The following is a 19,376-nucleotide window of genomic DNA, read 5'->3' as shown; positions in this document are numbered from 1 at the left end:
ATTCACTATGCCCTTACTTGCATAATCATTCTCCTGGTTCAAACCGAAACAAGACGGTTTTTGTCCAGTCCACTCCGAGTGAACGCAGGTTCGGACACTTGTTCCAATCATGGCGTACTTTCCAATATCTACGCATCTACAAAGAGGGAAACAAGTAGCAATAATCTAATTACCGGATTTTTTTATCCAATGAAATAATCTGGTTTTTATAGCACTTTCTATGTAAAATAATAAAGCTTCGATAAACAATACCACGTCACAAACAGCTACCGGCAGTATCAATACAATGTCTGCCATGTCTTCAGAAACCAAAATTCCACCGAACGATCAGCGCCATCAAAGGAAATATGAAACAGTGTTGCTTTTGTTCGACAATCAATGGACTATATATAGGAGAGAAATAAACCATTTTATTATCGCCTGCTTCCCAATATAAGCCAGCAAGCAATGGAAAATGAAAAACTGAAAAAAACTTCCCCATCTGGCAGCTGATTGATAACGATGATGCTTGAAAGAAAAGCTGAAACCATGGAAAGCAAGAGAGCGGGTGGTAGAACTGATAACGAGGCAAATTAGGGCGCGGGGTTCACCATTCAAAACTTTTTCTAGCAAAGTAAAAGTATCGGTTAAATGATGAAATGTTTGGAAACGGTGTCAATGGAACACGGGCTACGACTTTGTCTGAGATGACCATGAAGTTTAAAAGTAATGCAGAAACACCCGGATCACACTGGTAGGTGAATTGAGATGGATTTTTACTCGTAAAAAGCTGCTCCTTTTCGCATAAACGATATACAACAAACGTTCAGGATAGATTCAAGCTTCAACTTTCAGTTCGTGTGAAAACTTTCATCACGGCAGACGCACTGCGCTTTGTGTGTAAAAAAAAACAGGACAGGTCCATCCCACATCGTGCTGTGTTGCTATGCTGTCGAGTCTGTTCGAGTTCGGCACAGCATTTTAACCCGCGCAACATGGACGAAGTCGACAAAAAGTTGAAGAATTTTTTAATAAACGCCAACGCGACTGGCATCCAGTTAAATTGTTTACCATCGTTTTCCAAACATCGGGAGATACTGCAGCGGGACTATTTGCACTCCAGTGGAACACAAAAATGTAAACTCATTCTGGTGGTTCTTGTTTGCGCCTTCGGAAGGCACTATTTCAGCGAGCTGCTTGCAAATGAAGATGTAAATGAGTCGCCCGTGAATATTTTCTCGTGTACTTTTTAATTATACATTAATTTAATTTTATATTGCAATGCAGTGCATCTTGGCTATGCCCAACCAGTTGCAAAAGGCGTTTCGCCCGCCGGAGAGCTGCAACTTCTGCCAGGACGTACGAAATGTGCCCCGCATCGCAAATGTAGATCCGGACGAATTCGAGCAAAAGTACGCTTACTTGGGTGGACCGGTTATTGTGACGGATGCAACGGTTAACTGGACGGCGACCGAGTTATTTGATTATTGGTTTTTCAAAGAGATTTACCAAACATATGGAAGACGAAAGGGAGCTGCCAGATGTCAGTTTTTTCCGTACCAGACCGAGTTTCGTAATATTTTTGAAGCTCTCAATCTGAGCGAAGCTCGGGTCAATTATGCACCGGGTCAGAAGCCGTGGTATTTTGGATGGAGTAACTGTGACCCTCACATACTGAAGATCTTGCGACAGCACTACGGTCGACCTTACTTTTTACCAAGGACGTCAGAAAACAATGCTGTGGACTGGGTGTTTATGGGCGGTACTGGCTTGGGAGCACATATGCACGTAAGTCGTATGGCAAATCTGTATACAGTATTTTACATTAAATATTACATTTAGAAACCTTTACAATTACACATAACTAGGAGAGACTGCTGCAGGTCGACACTAGCTGCAGGTGGAGAACAGTTGCATATTTTGTTTGTGAGAGGGCCATAAAAATCATAAGAAAAATTTGAGTATTGAAAAACTTTTCGAGCAAACAATTTTTTTGTTTCTCTTCAACAAACGGTCAACTATTCCCATATATTCTGTATTATGATGATATCAAAAATTCAACCTTCTCCTTCTCTACGGATAAAGAAATGCAAATTTTTGTAAGCTGAGAAATTTTAAAAATGATTTTTATAAATATTTTATCCATATTTATGACAGCAAGCACTACTATATAATCAGACACGAATGCACCGAAATGGTGTAAAGAGTCTTTAATAAAATAAACAAACAACAACTACTATATAAGTAAGTTAGAGTTTTTGCAATATATTGTGTGTTTTATGATTCAAAATACGGCATTAATACCTAGTAAAATGAAAATTGACACCAGTTACTCCTGTCTCATTTTGTTCATTATTTTTGAAGGCAATTCAGTTTTTGATGGTCGAAAAATACCAGATGTAAATACCAGAATATCAGAAAGAAAATAATTTATGATTTAATTTTTGAAAAGAAGAATTTTTCAACCTGCAGTAATTTTTTGATCGCACGTTTTTACGGGCTTTACCAAAATATTCTTTACTTTTCCAAAACAAAGTATTTTGTAATTTTTGGTGCGAAGACCCAAGAAATAAACTGCCAACTTTTTTAACACTCTTAATTAAGAGAACCTAATGGACGAAAAAAGTTGTCGCTAGTAATGAACGTACTTAAAAGTATTAAAACACAAAAAATATTTTTGGGGCTAATATATTCGAAAAAAAGCTGATATAATCGGGAGTAAATATAACCGGATGTAGATATAATCGGGGGCTGATATAATCAGAACCATACTGTATTAGATAGTCTCATATCTAATTTTGTTCCTCCAGTTTAACCATTCCACACACGCATACGTACGCTTCCCCATCGACTTTACGAAGAACAGGATAAGAACTAACTTAATAGTAAATTATCGTTTTTAGTTATCGTTAATATTATCGCTCGGTAATATTTTGATGCTATGAAGAGTTTCTTGAATTGCCGGCTAATCCAAAAGTCACAGAACAGAAGTGAAAGGTCGAACAACCCAAACTGGTAACAGCGTCTATTTCGATTTCGATTTAGATTTTTTGAGAAGGTTTTCGCAAGGAAAAGAATAACAGCAATACGAGTAAAACGCTCAGTCCTATATGCTGCTTAACCTTTCGTTACTCGCACCAACTTCGATTTATAGGCATGCTAAAACCTAACCGAATTCACCCGAATACTAATGCAACTTGGTGAAAAACTTATGAAACTTTTTCCAATGTTTGAAAGATCTTGGTCTGCAGATCAACTTTGCTGAAAACAGTAATTTTCTTTATTGTTGTAATCCCAAAATATATCGAGATAAAGTTAACGGTTCACAGGCGTTGTACAAAATACAACAGCGCCAGTAACGGAGGGTTACGTGAAAAAAAAATCACTAACGCCAGGTTCGCAAGTACTTGAAGAAGATAGCATGTACGGGTTTAGGGTATCTTCTCTTTCCTCTTAAGTCTGTTCTCTCTTCTCTCTTCTCTCTTCTCTCTTATTCCTTCTTTCTTTTTTCTTCTTTTTCTTCTTTTTTTCTTGTTTTTTCTTCTCTTTTTCTTGTTTTCTTCTCTTTTTTCTTTTTTCTTTCTTCTTTCTTTCTTTTTTTTCTTTCTTACTTCTTTCTTTCTTCTTTCTTTCTTCTTTCTTTCTTTTTTCTTTCTTCTTTCTTTCTTTTCTTCGTCATTCTTCTTCATTAATCCTCTTTTTCATTCCTCTTAATCATCATATCTATATCTCTCTCTTTCTTAGATAGATAAATGTGTGCATCAGGGGTCAGTCCCGGCGTAGTGGTTAGCATTCACGCCTCTCACGCCGAGGACCCGGGTTCAAATTCCAACCCTGCAGAAGTCACGAATGACATGAGCTGTTAAAGTGACTATAATCTACCAAAAAAAACAATGTTAACTTAATCCGGAACATTTCCGGTTAGTCCCAATACAGCGTAACACTCCTAAAATGGTTGGCAATGGGCATATGTTGCATAAAAAATAAATACCGGCTGCGATTTACGTTCATTTTGGAAGTGTCATTAAAGATTTTTATTTACTTTAGATGAGCAATCTGCCCTTTAAAACTTCAAAGGGCGCAACTCAAAAATTCGTCGATTGATTTTTTTTTAAATTGGCTCAGAGGTGTAAGATGGCAATACAAACCAACTGACATTTTCCGTTTAAATGGCCTATTTTATTTTTTAATAACGGTATTTTGAACACCGTGCGGCGAGTATGTGGTACCGTACACGCAGGTAATTCCGATCCACTTATAATTCACCGATCACTCAAATCATGCCCTTGAACTTTGAATTTTCATTCATTTAAAAATCGGCTACTGTGGTTGAGTGATCGGTATTAGGAACTGATCGGAATTACCTGTGTTCACGGTAAAACTGGGAGAATCGCTCAAAATCCGACATTAGACTACCTAATACAAGGGTGCGGCAGTAGTTTAGTTAGTAAAATAGTCGGATACCAACCAAAAGAACACGGGTGCGAGCCACACCTGCTATTGATTAACCCAATATTTTATTGCCCTAAATATCGAAATTTTCTAGTTCATCCAGTTTATGGAAGATGTCGCAAAGCAAGTCGGTCCTTTGCACGCGTTCAATCCGTATGTTTTAAGTTAGCTGGGTGCTAGGTAGCTAGGGCGCAATACAGTGGTTTTAGACAGTGGGGATCCTCAAAATTTCGTCCTATCTTAGAGATAAATCCATGGTTAACCGTCAGTTTAGTGACACTAAGGTCACGACTACCCAAGTAACAATTTCAAGTTTGTTTCGATATAAGACACGTATAGTGGAACGTATAAGACGTTCGTATAGTGGTTTTCATGACCAATTTCATAAAACCGCTAATAAAACTATGAGCTCCATCAGAACTTTCTGATGACTGCTATAAAACTGCTTTCTGACCAAGTGGCCCACTCCTCAGAATGTCTTCATAACCTCTATAAGAAGCAGGTTATAAGCTCAAGTAGTCGTATCACGCTCTGCTGAGAGCAGTAATAAAACCGGTTAAGCTTTCGCTGTTTGACAGCCATCGCCATAATTTAATTAAGCTTTTCGCTCTGATAAAAGCTAAATAAGTTCGCCAGCTTTATCAACTTGAAAAAACATCGATGAGCAGCAAAATTAAAGTTTGACTGTCAGAATATTCTGATCGATTTGGTTTAGGTATATCGACCGTAATAAAATTTCCCAAAGAATATTTAATACATTCTAGGCAATTTCGTTAGTTTGCAGCATGTGCGCTTATAATATTATCGTGCTTATTGATGTGATAAGTGGATAAAATGAACGCGCCACTGAAATTTTTCGAAAACTGGTTGTTTTAACAAAAGAGATATATTCAGTTAGTCATTCTCAATTTCTAGCAAAAACATTTTAGTTGCTTCCTGTGACAGGAAAACGAATTGATAATAACTTACTTTCTGCAAAACACTTTGCTTTGATGAATTTTTGTTTGCGAGCCAACACAAAATACTAGAATATGGCAATATGGCTTCGCATAAAATAATAATTTCGGTGTTGAACTTTAGTATTCTTCATAATAGCAGCAAAAAACTGTTTGGTCAGGGTGTTACCGTTTTAATAGCTCTATAAAACAAACAGAATTTTTTGCGATTTGACAAGCAACCGCGATCAGATCAATTTTGATTGGTACGCCATTTTGTATGGCTACGCCACACTTATGATAAGTTTATAAGAGACGTGGTGCAGCCAACAAGCTTTAACGTGATAACCCAAGTAACAATTCAAAGCTACTTGGTTTTACTTGAATTTTATAAAGGTTTTATTGCGGTATGAATCATTACCACTGGATTTATGGTGGTACAGGTATACCTCGATATAAGACAGCCTCGTTATAAAACAACCTCGATATAAGACAATTCGATATAAGACAATTTTGTCTTATATCGAAACAAATCCCTTTGACATAGCTGATAACGATACCAGAGCTGATTTTCCATTCTGAAATCGGTGCCATGAAGATGTTCATTATTTCAAAATAACCCCAAAAATAGTAAAAAACTAACAGTTTAAACAATAATAAATAATTTAAAAACCGTAAACACATAACACAGAGCAAAATTGGCAACCGCTAATGCAATTTTTTTTTTGAAAAAACCATGTTTCGATATAAGACAATTTCGATATAAGACAACTTTTAGAAATTATAAATTGTCTTATATCGAGGTATCCCTGTATTGCGCAATACCAAGAGGATACGAGTCCAAACACACTTATAGCTAGCTAGAAAACCATAATAAAACTGTTAATAAAGCGAATTTATTGTGGTTGCTTATATTACCACGTTAAAACTTGTTGGCTGCACCACGTCAACACAAAATGGCGCACCAATCGAAATTGATCTTATCACGGTTACTTGTCAAACCGCAATAAATCTGTTAGTTTTATAGAGCTATTAAAATGGTACCACCCTTACCAAACAGTTTTTTTGCTGCTATTATGAAGAATACCAAAGTTCAACACCAAAATCATTTTTTTATGCGAAGCCATATTGCCATATTCTAGTATTTTGTTTTAGCTCGCAAACAACAATTCATCAAAGCAAAGTATTTTGCAGAAAGAAGGTCATTATCAATCGGTTTTCCTGTCAGAGGAAGCAACTAAAATGATTTTGCTAGAAATTGAGATTGACTAACTGAATATTTTCAATTTGTTAAAACAACCAGTTTTCGAAAATTGCAAAATTTCAGTGGCGCGCTGATTTTATCGACCTATCATATCAAAATGCACGATGAAATTAAATGCGCACATAGTGCAAACCAACGAACTTGCTTAAAATTAATAAATATTCTATGGGATATTTTATTCTGGTAGCTATAAACCAAATCGTTCAGAATGATCTGTCAGTAAAACTAAAACTTTTCTGCTCACGGATATATTTTCAAGTTGACAAAGCTACCGAACTTATCTGGCGTTTGCAAGTAAAGCGAAAAGCAAAAAGCGAAAAGCATAAAGCGAAAAGCAAAAAGCGAAAAGCTTTTTTAAATTATGGCGATGGCTGTCAAGTAGCGAAAGCTTAATCGGTTTTATTGCTGCTTTTAGCATAGCGTGATACGACTACTTGAGTTTATAGCCTGATTCTTATAGCGGTTATGAAAACATTCTGAGGCGTGGGCCACTTGGTCAGAAAGCAATTTTATAGCGGTCATCAGAAAGTTCTGGTGGAGCTCATAGTTTTATTAGCGGTTTTATGAAATTGGTCATGAAAACCGCTATACGAACGTAATAAAACTTGGAATTGTTACTTGGGAATATAAGCAACCACAGTAAATTTGCTTAATAACAGTTTTATTATTATTTTCTAGTTAGCTATAAGTGTGTTTGGACTCGTATCCTTTTGGTATTATGCAATACCACAATAAAACCCAGAGGTAATCATTAATACCGCAATAAAACCTTTATAAAATTCAAGTAAAACCAAGTGGTTTCAGAATTATTACTTGGGTAACTCGGTCCACTTTGCGTAACTTAATCAGCTAGAGTAGCTGAATCAAATCAGGTTTTTATGCGGAAAAAGAAGACAACAAGTTTATTTTTTTAGCATCTATTTTTCTTCTTTTTCGTTTTTCTCAAGCTTTGTTTTGTTTACGAAACGCAATAGTTATAAAAGTCTTTGCCAAGCTACGACCAACAAAACAAAAAAAAAATTTGTTCCAATACGTTGTGTAGTTTCTGAGAAAAAGGTACATAAAGTTTGAAAATCGTGGTTTTCCAGGAGCGGCGTTTTATTGCGCTGAAGTTGTTCCACGCCGCACTGGAATGCTTATGTGTATGATCGTTTTTCGGCCACTTCTCATGGTCGGATCATTACAAATTTAGTATCAAAATAAGCGAAAAGGACTGCAGAATCAAAATCTGAAATAAAAAATAATGATTTTTTCAAAATTTTTGGTCGTTTATGTCCCCTTAACAGAAATACGTCAAGTTGAGGTCGACCAAATTTTGTTCGCAACACCTTTTGACGGGCAATGGACCACTCACGATAATCTTGCATGGTCTAAAGAAAATCAAGTTTCACAAACAGTAGAAAAGTTAGGACTGGCGGCAAGGAAGATAAAGCTAAGCGCTTGGTAAGACTGGAATGGAGAACCAAAGCTGGTTGAACCTGATCAAACAATTAATTTTGATTACTACTACCATTCAAACTACAAACAATATTTTAATTTTTGCTCAAAATTCTTATTGACATTTTTCGCACAACCAGCTTATATTCTAAGCATTATCCAAGAACTTTTTGATTTGATCCAGCTTCACAAAATTTTATCATTCCATACTTTATATTGTATAACAAACACCAACTACCACGCGTTGCCATAATTAAGCATCTTATGGAAACGCTCGACTATTTAACATTTAAATATCATCACAAAATGTCGAATATATTTATTTATTTATCATACTAATGCAGGTGGACAATGTTCGGCTGCCATCTTGGCAGTCTCAACTAAGAGGAGCTAAGGAGTGGATTTTGGCACCGCCTCCAGAGTGCTATTACAGCTGTAATTTCATATCGGTCGTTGTACAAACCGGAGATACTAGTAAGAATATACCATTTAATCTCAATTTTCCTTCTCCACTGTAGTCACCTGTCACTTAATTCCAGTTGTTCTTGACACCAATAAGTGGTACCACAAAACCAACGTACTCTCCGGAGAAATAAGCATCACAATTGGTGCCGAGTATGATTAGATTCTCGAAAGCAATTGTCAACTCACCTGGAAATGATAGTGGTTGCAGGTGGAAACTCAACAATATCTTCTCTTATCTCGAGATCATTGTAAAAGCTTACAACATGCGGCTCGTTGTTTCGAAACACACAGGACCCGTTTGCCGAAGGAATCCGATGAAACAGCGGATCGTCGTCATCTGATGTGAAGTAAAAATAATATTTAATAATAAACTCAGACTTGCTTCAAACTCTCTCAACCTACCGCAATTCATTGAACGTCCGATCCATTGCCCATCTTCGCAGATAATTTTCCATGTAGTCTGTTCACCAGTAATACTAGCTATGCAATCGAATGCGATCTCCGTCCCTGACGGGAAACCTTCTTCACTGTCATCGATTTGTTCGCCATTTTTATAGACCAGGGATCCGTGGACCTTCCCCGGTGGTCCACAGTCTCTTCCGTCGTTTTCATCCTCCGCCGAAGTTACGTTGCTGCCATCAAGTACAATGACCGAACTGCTGTCATCGTCTCTAGATTTACGGGAAGCAACATAGCCACAGTTCACGCTTTCCGGGGTAATCGAACCGAGCGCGCAATCTAATTGGGAAAATTTTCAAATAAACATTCTTTACTAGTTATAGCATGAAGCGTACCCATCTGTACTGGAGCAATATTTCCCATTCCGCTTTCGCACTGTATCATCACCGAGCTGCCATGTGCAATGGTAAGTCCTGCTCGGTAACCTCCTTGATACATGGTATGCATAATTTGTGGCAGAACGCATGGTGCCGGTAAGCATTCCGGTAAAGTACTGGCTGCCCATTCGCCGTTCCAGCAGCGCAAATTCGACGGACCCTGCGTGTTGTAACCCTGATCACACTGGAAGGAAATCATCTGTCCATTATCGATCGTTTCCATTGGCGTGAGGGCCGCGGTTGTTGGTTTCACAGCATCCATCGTAGTCATATCGACCGGTGCGGCATAGTACTTCCCGTGTTCGGTCGAAGGAACGAAACAAGGCTCTGAAATGGATTCTACACTAGAGTTGCCAACCGAAACGATAATAAGTAACCTCAAAATAATACTAACTCATACTGCAGGTCGGTTTTATTGGTTTCCATCTGCCTCTGACACACTTGGATGTTGCATTCGGACTGACCATGTTGGATATGTAACCTTTACTGCAGATGACCCTAACAATCGTTCCCGGCCCGAAAGTTTCAATCGGATCCTTACCCGGTCGAACAATCTCCAACTGTGCGTAACTTTCGGTTGCCAATGGTTCACATGGTCCTTTGAACTTTACTTTTTTTACCGGATCCGTGCCATCAACCCCCGAAGCTTCCGTCTGGTTGACAACACCACCTGCGTTCTTTCTGTTGGCTTTCTGACCCCGTTGCCGGGTATCTTCGGTCGATAAAACTGAAACTTCTTTGGTGTCCCGTTTTTTACGAATAATTTGCGAGTGTAATTGTTCCATCAATGCCGCCGTCGAGATTGGTTTCTTCGTTTCCGTTCGATTGTGATACAACGAGTAGCTTGAATAGATACGATTGTTGTCTTCCGATCGTCCCTGTACCTTGGGGACAACCTCGGACGCAAACTGCCAATTGGTATGATATCTTCCGGTTAACGGTGGGGGGAAGTAGTTGGAATAAATATCATTTTGTGTCAGGTGAGCTGAACTGTTACCTTCCGAAAGGTCATAGAAATCGTACTTGTAGGTGGACTTTTCGTTTATATTCGGCACTGCAATCGGTGCCTGTGGTTTCATCTTAAGGTGGGATATGTTTATTTTCGCTTTAACTGGCTTCGGTTCTTTGGTTGTGGATTCATCCTCGAAGTCGTTGGTTCCGATTCGTGCTTTGTGAATTACTCTGTTTCGGGAGACAGATTCGGGATCCGTTGTATACCATCTTCCATCCTGAACGTGGATTTTGTGGTTTTCCTGCAAGGGTCGCATTTTATTGTAGCCCAATAGATTCTGTACGTAGTTTCGATATTTGGCCTTGATCCGTTCATAATATTTGTTGTAGGCCTTTTCGACATCGGATAGCTCTCTGCGCTTACGAACCATCGCCGAATGAAAAGCGTTTCTTAGGAAACTGTTACGATTCGCTTCGATGCTACGTTTTGCTCTAAACTTTTGAAAGTCGTCAAAATTATAGTGTCTCCTGTGAGGTAACTGTCCTCTGTACGATGTGATATCTCTCTTGATAATGTCATGCACAGTTCCCTCCGCGGCAGGATACATTTTATTGTAGTTTTCATGTTCTTCCAGTTTACGTTTTAGGTATCGATAGTGCTGCTTGAGATGATTAGATCTACTAAAACGTAAGCGCAAATCTATCGATCTGCGACGCCTGTTCCATCGGAGCCTGGGATGCTGACCGGGAATACAAGTCGGTAATTCGCGGGGACTCCATTTGCCTCCAATACACGTTGCTCCAGGAGGGCCAATATCAATCACGTAACCCTTGTCACACTCGTACATAATTTGCTTATTGTTTATCACCTTCCGAACATATGGTCTATAATCGTACAGTCCCATATTGCCAACAAGCAGCACTTTGCCGTTGGGAATGTAACCAGGAAAAGCACAGTAAACTTCCTGACATTGTGGAGTTTCTCCAGTCCAGTTTCCAAAAGAACAAATTAAGACATAATCATTAGGATTTGTCACCTCTTTTCCACCCGGTGCAGTAAGGTTGTATCCATCTTTGCACTTGAATCTTGCACGCATTCCATGCTCTGTCTTTGGGGCTAAAACCATTCCGAATTTTGGGGGCTTCGGCATTGTTTTGCATCTCGCCGGAGCACATCGAGGAATCACACTCCAAGTTCCATTGTTGCACGTTGGAGGTGACAATGATGAGAATGGAAATTCGTAGTGTTCATCACAGATCACTTCCAGAACTGTGCCGTGTTTCACCTTCGAACTGCTTCCGCTGGTGGGAACGATGGTTGTCGAATTTACGTCCACATCGAACTCGATCGGTATCACCTGTCCCTGGGAAATCGAAGGAACCACACAAGGTGCTAGGCATTGCGGCAAGGGATATCGCCACCGTCCATCTATCTGACAAACGGATGAAGTATTTCCAACCAGTAACATCTCCGGGTGACATCGAAATATAATGCTGGCACCCAATCCGGTTCCACTTTCAATGTTCTCCAGCCAACCGTTGTACAGCGTCCCCGGATGACCGCAATTGATTTCTGCAATATAAAACGTTTATAAATTTAAATTAACTTAACGTTTACACTAGCGCATAACCTTTGCAGGCAGGTAAGGCTCCTGTCCATCGCTTGTCAGCACCGCAACGACGTGAACTCTCGCCTACTAGTGTGTAACCATAGCGACACTCATAGCTGACCACCGAATTGTACGAAGTACTCGTGTAGATCGCCTTACCATTGCGAGGATTCTCCGGCGAGGGACATTGCACTGAGGTAACCACTGAAACAAATATCGGTAAATATCTCCCATCTCTTATTATTTCCCCGAGGCACCCCCAACCAAACTACATTTTCAGAATGGTGGAAATAAATGGAGGCAACGCTGGATTGTGATAAAAAACAATAAATCAAAACACAGAACGAGAAGAAGATTGCAAAATGCACAACATGAAAGCTCCACTGCCAGATAGGGCAGTGCAGTCTCAATCCAAATTCCCTCATTACATCTAATTACTATTTACTCTATTAATCCTCAGGCACCACCCAATTTCGATCAAAACAAAACCACCACCGCTAATCGCTAATACTCGCCGACGTTATTCATTTTGCATTCTTCTTCTCTTCAGTTATGCACCGACTTGGTTAGGTGTGTTACATTTTATTTCACGTTTTTTTTTTGTTCCAGTTTCTCAAGAAACTTTGCTGTCAAAAGATGATGAGCCAATCGATAAAAGACGAGCCGAAGGTAAACAAAATGAAAATGAAACAGGTATTAGAGATTGCGGCAATGACTTTATTCCACAAGTATGGTAAATGTCACAATTTGCATACAACTTCCGTGCACATTCTAGGCTAAGTAGCTAACTTCACTAATTTCAGTAGTAGTAGTAGTAGTAGTAGTATTAATTTTCAGCTTTCGTAACAATAATGCTGGAAAAAATAAGTCTTCTGCTTTGAATGGATCCAACGGTCCACATACGTTAAAATACTTACAGTCAATACCTTCTGAGTACTATCGATTTTTTTCCTATAGACTTTGAAACATACTTAACTAGAGAAATACTACTTTTGGTTCCTCTGAGAACCCCTACATCTACGCACATTTCCTTTTTTATGAGAGTTTGAAAAAAAACACAACAGTTTCATCCACAAGCGTCACAACAACAATGCATTTGAAGCCCCTAACATTAAGGATTGGTTCTCGCCCCAAGGTGCGAATTCGGTCACGTTTCGTTGAAAAGTTTATATCCCAAAACACTAATCAGGTTTTACTCAGCAGTTGGTGCGGCTTGGGTTGGAAAGATACCATTGGATCTGTTTATTCTTTATCGATTTATTAACAAGTGAGGTTGAATGATTAGAAATGTAGCGAATTCCCGCAGGGAAAAACTTATGCATTAAACTCTCTGTAGTGTTGATGTGAACCGTGTTAGCAAAGATATAGTCTCAAGTCCCTCTCAAGATGTTTTAGAAACTGCGTCTTTCACCATGTAAAGACTATTTTCCGGGAAGATCACAGTGAACCAAACGTTCACCATTCTCCAGAACCTTAATATATTTTGTCGATATAAAACTTGCCCACAAAATACATAAAAAATTTATAAAACATAATTTTCTGGTGATCTCGCCTATCGCTCTAACAAAACGTGTAAGTTTGTATCATCTTGTAAGATACTTCTGGTACTTCCATCACTGACGAACTGATATGACACATAGAAGCAAATCGTTTATAAACATTGTCCTACACATATTGCTATACCCACAGTTCCCCAGTAACAATTTGAGTTTTATTACACTCTTATGATGGCATTTAAGACCAAAATTGGTCACGAAAACCGACAAAAGAGAGCAATAAAACTCATATTGTTGCTTGGGTTATGCATGTTGCGAAGCAACTTATATTTGAAAGGTTTTATACAGTAAGAGTTTTACATTTGTAGTGTTTTGCTCAACACTCAACACTCGAAGTACTTCTTGTACAGATGAAATGAACTCAGTATTCCCAACCTGAAAGTCAGGTTTTGGTTGATTTTAAAAAGCAAACAGTTTAAAAAACTAAACTTTGAGATTTAAAATATCAGTCAAGGGCAAGAAAATTGACTGACAAGTTAGTCGAGCAATCATTCAGCACTACAATTCATGAATGAATTATTTTGTAGGGTAGAAAACTGAGAAAGAAAAACACTGTCAGCAGTTCAGTAGTCATGTTCATGGACTGATAGAAAACAGAATACTACCAGGGGTAAAACTGAATGCTCTGAATGCGTTTTATATTTGCCTTCGTAGATGGCTGTCAATTTTTTCGAGCACTGAAATTTCGTAGAATTTTGAATCATTAGCATGTACGAAAATATTTTTTAATAAATATAGAACGTCAACTGTAATAATACGTTCTATAGTAATGAATTACATATCACACTGGCTCCGGTATGTTTAATAAAAGTTTAATCGCCTTCTGTAAGCTTTAAAGTCCTGCTTCCGTTTATATCACAGAAATAACTGCTATCCAACACACTCTAGAGATTATCGCATAATTTTTCTCACATCAGATCATTTTTATGGACAGCCTCAGTGTTAGTGAGGCACTTTAATCGATAGACACTTCAATCGATGACGAATGTAAAGTTCTGGACTATTTCTTGGTAGAACCATGGGAACCGAAAAATCTTTCCAGATTTCCTTGGATAAACTGATTAGACATCCCGGATTTTGCGGGACAGCTCCGGATTCAGATGACTTTCCCCGGGTGACAGAGTGTCCCGGAAATTTGCCCGCATTGCATGAGTTTTTAACCATACAATTAATTATTCCTCATAGCAAGACTCAGTGGAGACAGAATTTTTATGGAAATTATGAAGAATTTTTCAAGAAGAATTTTGATAAAATAAGAATTGTTAAAACAAGTAATTTTTTATTAAACTCACTTTTATTGAATAAATTTGTAATGCAAATTTGTAATGCTAAATGTCTGCCCTTATTTATTTGAGATCCAATATGTCCCGGTATAATTTAGAAATAATCTGGGTGCTTTTCCGTAGTATGGGTACCCCTCTCCATTCTTCCGTTCCGGGTAATGGAAAGGCTGACTCCTTGGCTGGCTAACAAGGACCAATCGGAGATATTAAATATTATTTTATTTCCCGTCAGAAGACGCTCGTCAGCTGATAGGCCTCGTAGAACAAAAGAAATATGATTAGGTGGCTACAGTGCATCAGCTATCGTAATGTGGTTCAAGGGATTGGATGAGGTTCGTAATTTCCTTCGTGTGATGTCTCGACTTGGACATCATCAACTTTTACGTCCTCTTTTTTACGTCCGAAATTTGAATTACCGTCCTCTTTTTTAACGTCCAAAACTTCAATTAACGTCCTCTCGTTTTACGTCCAAAATTTGAAGTAACGTTCTCTTTTTTAACGACCGATTTTTTTACGTCCCCTTAATAGTGGACGTAAAACGAGATTTGAGTGTAATATCTTAGATATTTTCAAGTACATCTACAAAAAATAGAGATAACTTTTTATTAAGCGTCCTCTCCGCACTAGCAAAGCAAAGCCCAAAGGGCAAACACGAAATTATTGCAACACTCACAACTGGTCATAACTTTTTTCAACTATACAGAAAATTTACAAAATTGGCACAGTTTATTTTTAAAGTGTATTTTTACATTCTGCGGTTTTTGCAGTTGTACATATTGTTTCGGCCAAAATGAAAGCAAGTCAAGTAGGGACGCCGGAAAAAAAATCAAAGTTTCATTACGTTTCTATAGTGGTTTTCATAACCAATTTCATAAAAACCCGCATCAAAACTATGAGCTCCACCAGAACTTCCTAATGGCTGCTACAAAACTGCCTTCCGACCAAAGGGCCCAGAAGGTTTTTATAATCTCTTTAAAAATCATGTTATAAGCTCAAGTAGTCTTATCACGCTCTGCTGAAACCAGCAATAAAACCGGTTATGCTTTTCGCTGCTTGACAGCTACCACCATAATTTAATGAAGATTTTTGCTACACAGCTATAAAGCGTACAGTTTGCTTTGGCTAAGAAGGTAAATCATTTAGCCAACTTTGATAACTTGAAGATACATCCGTGAGTTAAAGTTTTACTGTCAGATCATCCTGATCGATTTGGTTTATAGCGACCATAATAAAATATCCCATAGAATAATTAGTAAATTTTCAGCGGTCTCCGTTGTTGTGCGTCATATGCGCATTAAATTTTATCGTGGATATTAATATGATAGTTGGATAAAAGCAGCGCACCATCGAAATTTTCCAATTTTTGATAACTAGTTGTTTTAACAAATGAACATATTTAGTTAGTCAAACTAAACTTCTAGCAAAATCGTTTTAATTGCTTCCTGTGACATGAAAACTGACTGATAATAAGTTTCTTTTTGCAACAAACGTTGCTTTGCTTAATTTTTGTTTGCGACCTTAAAAAGGATACTTGAATATGGTAATATGGCCACGCATAAAAAAAGATCACGGAGTTGAAGTCTATTATTCTACATAATAGCAGCAATAAATCTATTTGGTCAGGGTGTTACCGATTTAATAGTTCTACAAAACTGACAGATTTATTGCGGTTTGACAAGCGACCCTAATAAGATCAATTGTGATTGATGCGACATATTATATTGCAACGCTCCACGTATGGTAAGTTTATAAAAGATGTGGCGCAGCCAACTAGTTTTATCGTGGTAATATTAGCAACCACAATCAATCCAGCATTCCAATCAAAAATAGTCGAGACAAATAATTTCACTAGAGTCAAAATCAGTAAATGCCAAATTCGAAATCTCACTTCGGCCCATTTTGCATTTTGCTTATGCTTAATTCGAAATCTCACTCCCGCTCTATTTGTTCCGTTCCATTCCATTACTTCCATTGGCAATCTTAAAACAGGCAGATCGTATACAGTTTCATCGTCTGTACTTAGAAAGTGTACAAATTGTGGAGAAAATAGCATCGAAGATTTCAACAAAATTTTCATAAACGAGAAAAATCAATTTACTCTTTATCAAGCGCATGTTTGCTTGCATTAACAATAATCAAACTGATGTTTGTGCAACTAAAACATCAAGTATTCTTAGTAAATGTACTAAAAAAGAATAAAGACGAAAATTTTCCGATCGATTGGGGCCGGAATATGCCGGAATTTAATTGCTGAGTTGATTAGCGCTTAAAACTCAACTCGTTCGCAATTATAGATTCGGAATGACATACAACCACAAACTATAATTTATGATCCTACTTTCCCATACGAAATAGTCCTACGTTAGAATTTTTAGGATGCAAAAAATCAATGACTGCTAAAATTGTTCATTTGTTTGTGACAATTTAAAAAGATTTTCACGAAAGAAGTAAAAACATGCAATTCATAACATACGCAATTTGAATTTACCAGATTCAGTTAAGGACTTCAAATGTCGTGTAGTGTGCAGACACAACCATCGATTTTAAACAGTCCGTCTTACGTATATTGTGTATAAAATGTTTGTCAATTTATGTAAATATCAGACAACGTTAAAATTACATCTCTGCAATGCTAAACCAGCTCTTGTTTATGCTACATACAATACATATTAGATTCATCATATTTTCCCCTACTCTTTCTGTCAGCTCAATCATATCCCCTTTTACAACCAATGAAATCCAATCATTCAACCTCCACTTGTCTAGCCCATCAAGGTTTTTTGCGAAAATAATACTCACAAACACAGGTTGGAAGTTCCTTCGGTGTCCACGAACCGTCTGCCTGGCAGTATCGTTCAGCTTTACCGACCAGCTCGTACCCTTCGCCGCAGTGGTAGTTGACCTTTCCGCCGAACGTGTAACTCTCCCCAGAGTGCCATCCGTGTGCCGGGTCCGTCGGTTGTCCACAGGATCGAGCTAAAATTTTAATATTTGCATTTTACCACAGTGCGATCAGAATTCATTATGATGCGACAATCGCAACTCACGTTCACAGGAAATATCAGGCCCATACCAGCTGGCTTGACCGTCGACCGCAAGACATTTAGCTCTCGGAAATCCGGCCGTTGCGTAACCATTGTGACAGTGGTACTGCACGGTTGAATCCAAGTCAAACGTTGCTTGTTCCGGTAGTGCCGAATGTCGAGCATGTTCGATTACCGGTGGCTGTAGACAGTAGACTGAAATGATCGAATAAATATAGTGTAAAATGAAAATTACATAATTATGTAGAATCAATACATACTATTCTGTTTGCAAATCGGTTCACTTCCAGCCCAAGTTCCATCCGCCTGGCATAGCCGACTTTGCAACCCAACCACGTGATATCCGTGTGGGCAAGTATAGACGGCTCGCGATCCAAAATGATTGCCAGATACCGTGACCGCACCGGTCGGTGGCTGTTCTAGCAGAGGACACTCCCGATCCGGTTTGATACATGACATTCCACAAGCACCATCGCACAGACATTTTTTCTTCTTGCTCTTGCAGTCTTCATCCGACGAACATTTTCGTAAGCATTTTTGTCCCTAGAGTAAAAATAATTCAATTGGAGTACGTTACGCGCAATGATTCAGCAAATGCAGCAGAACGTGCACTTACCAACAATGTCGCCTGCTCCTCGTCTCGGGGACATTCGGTCGAGGGCGAATTCCGCGGATTCTTGTAGACTCGCCCGTCGTCATCCGCTTCGGATGATTCCTCATCTTCGTCCCATTCAGAATCGTTTTCATCCTCCGTTTCGGTTGCCACCGAAGTCGGAATGCAATAGGCTAGGTGTCGGTAGGTGGAATAAGAAGAAGCAAGCCGAGAGAAGAAAAAAAACAAACAGCAAATCATGAAAAGTGCGATCCGTGTCAACCAATCAGCGTTGAGCAGGGTGTGTGCCGTCGCTTAGCGGGAGAGATGATCTATTGTGGCCGCCATCCAAAGAGTTTCGTTTGATTTATTTATATGCAAATGATAGAATTTTGCCACGAATGTTGCCGTCTCGGATAAATACGCCTGGCAGTCGAAACATGCTGGGTATGACGAGCATAAAACTGCTGAAACTTTTTTAATGTTGGAATTTTTGATACTATCTTCTTCTTTCATTAAGTTTCTATCTACCTATTAGGATTCTTTCTTCTGTTGTCTGTGTTCTATATGTTATATCCTCTGACTTTTGTGTTCTATCTCCTGTCTTCTGTCTTCTGTCTTCTGTCTTCTGTCTTCTGTCTTCTGTCTTCTGTCTTCTGTCTTCTGTCTTCTGTCTTCTGTCTTCTGTCTTCTGTCTTCTGTCTTCTGTCTTCTGTCTTCTGTCTTCTGTCTTCTGTCTTCTGTCTTCTGTCTTCTGTCTTCTGTCTTCTGTCTTCTGTCTTCTGTCTTCTGTCTTCTGTCTTCTGTCTTCTGTCTTCTGTCTTCTGTCTTCTGTCTTCTGTCTTCTGTCTTCTGTCTTCTGTCTTCTGTCTTCTGTCTTCTGTCTTCTGACTTCTGTCATCTGTCTTCTGTGTGTGTATCTGTCTTTCCTTCCCATGTATTTTTATCTATTATTTATTATGTATTTAGAAT

At 38.5% G+C, this 19,376-nt stretch overlaps 2 protein-coding genes across 2 annotated transcripts in view; one reads left to right on the top strand and one right to left on the bottom strand.

Moving 5' to 3' along the window:
* Positions 1-19,376, bottom strand: part of LOC128741813 (uncharacterized) — a 39,703-nt gene that overhangs the window by 10,376 nt on the left and 9,951 nt on the right. The window contains exons 2-11 of the mRNA XM_053837873.1: positions 18,429-18,598; positions 18,073-18,355; positions 17,816-18,007; positions 17,568-17,744; positions 11,951-12,133; positions 9,763-11,892; positions 9,327-9,695; positions 8,935-9,270; positions 8,719-8,869; positions 18-136 (exon numbers count right to left, since the gene is read on the bottom strand). Of these exons, the coding sequence (XP_053693848.1) occupies positions 18-136; positions 8,719-8,869; positions 8,935-9,270; positions 9,327-9,695; positions 9,763-11,892; positions 11,951-12,133; positions 17,568-17,744; positions 17,816-18,007; positions 18,073-18,355; positions 18,429-18,598 (4,110 nt within the window). The remainder of the gene's footprint in view (positions 1-17; positions 137-8,718; positions 8,870-8,934; positions 9,271-9,326; positions 9,696-9,762; positions 11,893-11,950; positions 12,134-17,567; positions 17,745-17,815; positions 18,008-18,072; positions 18,356-18,428; positions 18,599-19,376) is intronic.
* LOC128741814 (uncharacterized) lies at positions 914-8,869 on the top strand. The gene is made up of 4 exons (XM_053837874.1): positions 914-1,190; positions 1,267-1,767; positions 8,412-8,541; positions 8,607-8,869. The coding sequence occupies exons 1-4, from the start codon at positions 975-977 to the stop codon at positions 8,690-8,692; spliced, it is 933 nt and encodes a 310-aa protein (XP_053693849.1). The 5' UTR covers positions 914-974; the 3' UTR covers positions 8,693-8,869.

The sequence above is a fragment of the Sabethes cyaneus genome, chromosome 3, assembly GCF_943734655.1.
Source record: "Sabethes cyaneus chromosome 3, idSabCyanKW18_F2, whole genome shotgun sequence".
NCBI lineage: Eukaryota > Metazoa > Arthropoda > Insecta > Diptera > Culicidae > Sabethes > Sabethes cyaneus.
The sequence above is the reverse complement of the archived record's forward strand: the minus strand, read 5'-3'. Positions and strand labels throughout refer to the sequence as shown.

Coding starts and splice junctions, on each gene's coding strand:
- LOC128741814 (XM_053837874.1), top strand. CDS start 975: ATGGACGAAGTCGACAAAAAGTTGAAGAATTTTTTAATAAACGCCAAC. Junction 1,768..8,411: donor GCTTGGGAGCACATATGCAC/GTAAGTCGTATG, acceptor ATACTAATGCAG/GTGGACAATGTTCGGCTGCC. Junction 8,542..8,606: donor TGTACAAACCGGAGATACTA/GTAAGAATATAC, acceptor ACTTAATTCCAG/TTGTTCTTGACACCAATAAG.